We start from the raw sequence: 6,631 nt of genomic DNA on the forward strand, positions 1-6,631 counted from the left end.
TGCTAACATAGCTGTGTCGCTAGCGATCACGTAGCACATCATTATATACCAGCTAGCCCAACTTCAGTAACCCTACAAACGTCACTGCTGTTTAGTTTCCTGCCTTCATTTATGTTGGAAGTGATAGCAGAGCTGTACATTTGAATTTTTTCAGAAATCTCTCAGTCAGAACATGCTACATCATGATTATGGTAACTAGCGAAACTAGCGAGCTAACTTCCGCTAGCTTCCTGCTAACTTCTAACTCCGTTAAATGTAATGTTAAATGCCCAGCATCCTGTTAAAAGGGAGTTTTTCCTTCCCACTGTTGCCAAAGTGCTTGAACACAGGGGGTCACATGATTGTTGGGATTTTGCATTATTGTAGGGTCTACCTTACAATATAAAGAACCTGGAGGTGACTGTTGTTGTGATTTGGCAGTGTATCAATAAAATAAAATTGAATAAAATTTAGTAACAAAAATCTACTCCTTTCCTTGATATTTAAGGACTGATTGCACTGCATTCCTTAGTTTGGTGGATGGATTAACAGAGGAAACAGCATTAGTGTATTTTTCTTTATTTTATATATTTTGTGGGATTGTTTGTCTCATGTTATACATGCTGAACTTTATTTTGTTAATATGTTATGCTATTGTAGGGCTGCTACTGTAACACCTAAAGCTGGTAGATCTAAATCTCCCACCTGAAAGGTATTTCAAATACAAGGGGGAGGGGAGCAAGTAAATCAGCACTCATGGCACAGAGACTGAGAAAGTCTTAAACACACTATTTATTCCAGAGAAGGAAAAAACAGAATTAACCAACACAATTTTAAAAGACACTCTTGCAATAAAAAAAACATTTTCTGTATGCTAAAATCCCTGCCAAAAGGAATAAATATATGCTATTCAAGAAATAATACAATACAAAGTTTCTCATACAATAAATTCCCCCCACAGTCTGGGCATGCTCAGGCAAATGTTCCTTATATTTAAAACCAGGAGAGGAATTTCTCTTCCAATATAGAGACCAGGCCAGGCTGAAAGCCAAGGAGGAACCTCCTATCTCGGCCCTGTCTCTCCCTGACGGGCGCGTCGCCTCACACCCCAGCCGCACTCCACACTTGGGGCTCTTGATTACTGCAAACGCAGTCTCCCTCAATGCCCACACCTCAACAGGTGCCTGCTATTGTTCGCCCAGTCCACAGTGGATTAAAAGAATGTCATGCAACAACACTAAAACATGCAATATAAATATCAGGGAAAAAGCATACAAATAGAATCAGTAATGTACGCACCAATACACAGTAAGATCAAGACAACTCAAACCATAAAAAAACACAAATTTCCACTGTGTGACAAACTCAGTGTTAAAAAAGTAATGTTATAATAGCAATAAAGGTGTGGCAACAATACAGACTTCAAATGTCCTTGGAAAAGTAAAATACCTACTACTAATAAAAAATAAATTAGCAAATTACTTGAATGGCAAGAGTTTTGTTTTGATGTAAAATCAGTCCTATAGCAGACTCATGCACAAGGACCGCCAGTCTGGTTTTTAAAGGATACGTGGATAGGTGTCACATTAGAAGGTGAATGAGGATCTCAAATGTAGACTCATAAGCAGCCAGATATCAAATGGGAACAACCTTTTATTGCAGGTAAAGCAGTAGTTCAACAGGAAACAAGAAAAAACACTCAGTTTGGATGCCTTTTCTTAGTAAGATTAACTCATTAGAATTTTGAACATGCAGTTTACTCATTTAACATAAAATTAAATATTTGGCTGAATTGTTTTATTTCCATACAGTTGAATTCTCCACAGAAAACCAAAGTAATTTTTTTAATATAATTTCACCTGAGTAGCTGTGTTGTTTAAAAGATTAGCCACAATTGTTGTCAATTTACAGATTTTTTTATTTTTATTTAGTAACTTGTTTTGCACTGATCAGTTTAATTTAAATAAAATAATTTTTAGACAACTGGTCCAAAATTAGAGGTATATAGAAGGAAGAAAACATAAAGAAATAAAATAAATTCTAGCCTCCACACATTGTCTGACTTTTGTGAGCTGAATTATTGAACGATAATGCAGTTACAGTTTTTCCTTCCTCTCCATTTATCCTCCCAGTGTGGACATGTCTGCTGCCAGCTGTCTGCTGTCTGAAGACCAGTTTCTGTGCTCCATTTGTCTGGAAGTGTTCACAGATCCAGTCAGTACACCATGTGGACACAACTTCTGCAAGAACTGCATCACTCAGCACTGGAACAGCAGTCCTCTGTGTCAGTGTCCAGTTTGTAAAAGGAAGTACTGCATTAGACCTGAGCTCCATGTCAATACTTTCATCTCTGAGATGGCTGCTCAGTTCAAGCTGTCAGCTCAGCAGGAAGCCAGCAGCAGCACGAGGAGATCAGAGCAACAGTCTGCTAAACCAGGAGAAGTTCTCTGTGATGTTTGTACTGGGACCAAACTGAAGGCTCTGAAGTCCTGTCTGGTGTGTCTGACCTCCTACTGTGAGACTCACCTGCAGCCTCATCAGACTGTTTCAGGCCTAAAGAGACATCAGCTGATCGACCCTGTTAAGAGCCTGGAATGGATGATATGTTCAAAACATGATAAACCGCTGGAGCTCTATTGTAAGACCGACCAAAGGTGTGTCTGTGCTATCTGCTCTGTTTCGAACCACAAGTGTCATGATGTTGTTCCTCTGACAGAAGAATATGAAGCAAAGAAGGCAGGGTTCGAGAAAACAGAGGCTGAAATTCAGGAGATGATCCAGAAAAGAAAGATTAAGATTGGGGAAATGAAACACTCTGTGCAGCTCAGTAAGGAAGAGGCAGACAGAGTGACAGCAGAAGGTGTTCAGATCTTCACATCTTTAATAGAGTTTGCAAAGAGCAGCATGAAAGCACTGATAAAGACAATTGAAGAGCAGCAGAGAACAGCAGAGAAACAGGCTGAAGGCCGCATTAAGGAGCTAAAGCAGGAGATTTCTGAGCTTATGCAGAGAAGCTCTGAGGTGGAGCAGCTCACACGGCCTGAAGACATCCTTCACCTCATCCAGAGTTTATCTTCAGTGAAAGCTGCTCCCCCCACCAAAGACTGGACAAACATCAGTGTCCATCTACCATCATACACATGGATGGTGGTGAGAATTATAAATCAGGTGGAGAGGAATCTCAGAAGTGAGATAAGGAAAGTGACGAGGGCTGAACTGAAGAGGGTTAGGGATTACAAAGTTAAGGTGACATTTGACGCTGATTCAGTTCAACCCAAAGCCCCCCAGTCTGCGAATGATAATTGTAAATGTGTTTTGTCAAAACAGGGTTTCTCTTTTGGAAGATTTTACTTTGAGCTTAAAGTTAAAACCCATAGTACATGGACAGTAGGAGTGGCCAAATACATGAGCAACCTAAAGAGAGAAAAAACCAAACTGAGCCCTGAAAATGGTTACTGGACTATTTGCTCTGAGCAATGGAAATCGGGCCATCCAGCTCTGAATTCAGAAATTGAGGATGTGGGAGTGTTTATAGATTATGATGAAGGCCTGGTTTGCTTCTATGAAATCAATGGTGCAGCTCTAATTCACTCATTTATCGGCTGCTCTTTCACTGAGAAACTCTACCCGTTCTTCAGTACCTGCCGAAATGATGGGGTTCAAATCCACACCAGTGCATGTGTAATATCATAGATACGTGTTTGATCTTAGTTTAAAAAGCCATATTATCTTTTCCATTTGTCAAGATTTTAAATTTCACATTTCCATTTAAGAGCTTCATTATTTTTTACTGCTGACCAGTGATTTTTCCCCTAATGAGCCTTTTCAATTATGGCCCCAAAACTTTCGAATACGCTGCCTTTAACTATTAGACAGGCATCTTCGTTTCCTGTTTTTAAAACGCTTTTGAAAACACACCGGATAAATATTTGTTCAGTGTGCTGTCGGTAGCTTCCAAAAAGGCCATAACTCGCCTTTGGCTTAAAGAGGATACTCCTACTATAGATGAATGGATTGATGTGATATATACTATTTTTGTTTTGTTTGTGATGCTATATGATAGCTTATGTTGATACTATGTTGATATTTCTCTGTTGATAGGCAACGTAAAACCAGCGTTATGATAAAAAAATATATACACTGTGTTTTTTCCTGAATACTATCACTATATTTACTACAGGAAGGAAAGGTAAAAACGATATTTTCTAGGGAAAGTGCTTGAAAGCACTCTCCGCTTGCAAGCAAAAACAAAAAAAGCCACACTTTCCTATTGGTAGGACAGTCTGCCATGTCAACCAAACAAAAAATGATATGGCAACATGGCATTTGGTTATTTAGGAAGAGGGGGAAGTTTTAGGAGTGACCGTGGTGAGAGCGCGAAAGAGAGAGTGCGAGTTTTGAGATGTGAGAGATTTGTGATGTTTAAAGTGTTTGTAGTCTGTAGTTACCAGGTAGTGTAGTGGATAGTTTTGCTTTGTGTGTCACAACAATGAGGCGATTGCTGAATGTTGCAGTTGCTACCAAAAAGCCACCAAAGGCAGACTGCAGTGTAAAAGCTGTAACCAGGTGGAAAACAGGAGTGATACACCTCCTGCTTTCAGGGCTGCAGGTATCAGGTTTGTGATGTTTTCCTTTATATTATAGCGGACAGAAATTATTTTTGGGAGTGGTACAAATAATTTGTGTGGCATCTTATTTGATGCAGAACACCTGAATTTTCTGTAAATAGTTTGAAATGGTTATAAAAAAAACGCCGCCTTGGCTGCAAGTTTGTTGTTAGCAAAGCTTGTGCATATGTTATTAAAATTAACAATTTATATTTGCATTTCAAGTTTAGAAAATGATTTGGTAATGTTTGTGTTTGATACAGTAAAAAAAATAAAAAATAAAACTTTTTTCATCTCTGATTTTATGTTTTTTGACTGATTTTAGATTTTGTATTAATACAGTATGTCAAAATGAAAAATTAACAGTAAATTCAGACATGTAAGATTGAGTTGAAAAGAATGATACCAAACAAGGCAAGGTAAACAGTTTTTAAAGTTGAAATGTATAGAAAAATAAATAGTAAGCAAGTTATGTTATGTTTGTTGTAACTGTGTGTGAGCAGGTGAGAAGCAGCTGCTCGCTCAAGACACCCTCTAGTGGAGATGATCCCAAACAGCAGCCTGCAGCCACAGAAGGGCATGATAGAATCTGACAGTGAAGCACAGTTGAACTTGTTTTTAAACCTTAAATATACATCTCAAGTTCTCCAGAATCAGAGTGTGATGTTCACAGATGGCTGTCCTCCATGATGCTCTGCTCCAGTGTAAATGACTGCGGCTCATGTTTTTCCTTTTCATGCATAAATGGAGTACAAAAATGACATGAAACTGGAACGTGTGTTTTTGATTCAAAATGCTTGCTTGGGAAACTTTGAGAAAAACTTTTTGTAGAGTTTTACTCTGTGTTAGAGATGAGTCAATATGATGAATTCATTAGATAACTGAGATTAAGATAGTCAACACCCCTGCTGATGCATTAGATTCTCCACATATAAACTGAACATAGAAACAAATCATAAGGGGTCCCTGGATGATCTAAAAGTAGATGCAGTCATATGTTTTTCTGAAAATGTGTAAAGGTTTTAAAACACAACTCCTGATTTACATGTGAAATACATATTTACTGTTAGTGGTTAATTAAATTTATCAGTTGAAATTTAAAGAAGAAGCTCAGTGACTGTAGCACATATCTTCAGCAGTGCCAAGTGAAACAGCTACATGAGTCACATGTCAGGTGTATAACATGATTGGCTGTTCACAAGGCTGCAGGCAGATCTAAAGAGGGTGAGTTAGACCAATTGACAAAGCACCTTTACATGACTGAACAGATGAAGTGCTGATTAATAGAATTTGCCTCTGGTAGGACTTGAACCCACAACCTTTGAATCATTCTGTTCTTTTAGAAGTACAACACGCTCTCCATTGCACCACAGAGCCCTTAGTGAAAGACAAAGGTCAGTTCAAGATTTCTCAGCCAGTGCAGGTGGATTCAGATTGGCAAAAATGGACGCGTGTCAGTCTCTGGCCTTTGGTCTGTAAAGTAACAGGGGCTTCGTCAGCATGTAATTATAAATGCACTAAACATTTATCAACGACTTGTTGATTTAGGGAAGTCATATCTGCTAACAAGTAGTCACCTCTTGTTGGTATGGACAAACGTGCAGGAGTAGCTCAGAGTGTGAGGTTCAACGTTCCAGCATTGAACCTCCTGAATCCCTCCTCCCAGACCAGGTTATGGACCTTTCCTCAGTGCGCGTGTGAGAGGTGGCCTGGATTGCGTGGTGGCGTGGGAGCAGCGCCCTCCCACACGTTTTTCCTGTCCCTGCAGGAGCAACAGAAACTGAAGGAGGAGCAGGAGCGGCTGGAGAAGAGACCGGAGAAGCAGGACCTGCCGGACGAGCATGAGCAGCATTCTTCACCTGATGGAAGAGACAGGAGCAGCAGCCATCATTACGGTAATAAATGCAACATCATATCAAAATAATAAAATCAATCGGTGTCATTCATAAAGTTGAAGTAGTGTCACTTCAGTCTTCAGCACTTCCTCAAAACATGAAGAAATCCTTTCTCCTTACAAATATCTCTGCCTAAAGGTTTTATGACAA

The 6,631-nt window shown here is 39.3% G+C and overlaps 1 protein-coding gene across 1 annotated transcript in view; it reads left to right on the top strand.

Annotated features, from left to right (window-relative positions):
• Nucleotides 1-4,661, top strand: part of LOC102203110 (E3 ubiquitin/ISG15 ligase TRIM25-like) — a 12,447-nt gene extending 7,786 nt beyond the window's left edge. Inside the window, exon 2 of the mRNA XM_005748253.1 lies at nt 2,112-4,661. Coding sequence (XP_005748310.1) covers nt 2,119-3,672 — 1,554 coding nt within the window. The 5' untranslated portion in view covers nt 2,112-2,118 and the 3' untranslated portion in view covers nt 3,673-4,661. The remainder of the gene's footprint in view (nt 1-2,111) is intronic.
• Nucleotides 4,662-6,631: the final 1,970 nt, after the last annotated feature.

This window comes from Pundamilia nyererei, unplaced genomic scaffold (genome assembly GCF_000239375.1).
Source record: "Pundamilia nyererei isolate P.nyererei 1_Seehausen unplaced genomic scaffold, PunNye1.0 scaffold00218, whole genome shotgun sequence".
In the NCBI taxonomy this organism is placed as follows: Eukaryota; Metazoa; Chordata; class Actinopteri; order Cichliformes; family Cichlidae; genus Pundamilia; species Pundamilia nyererei.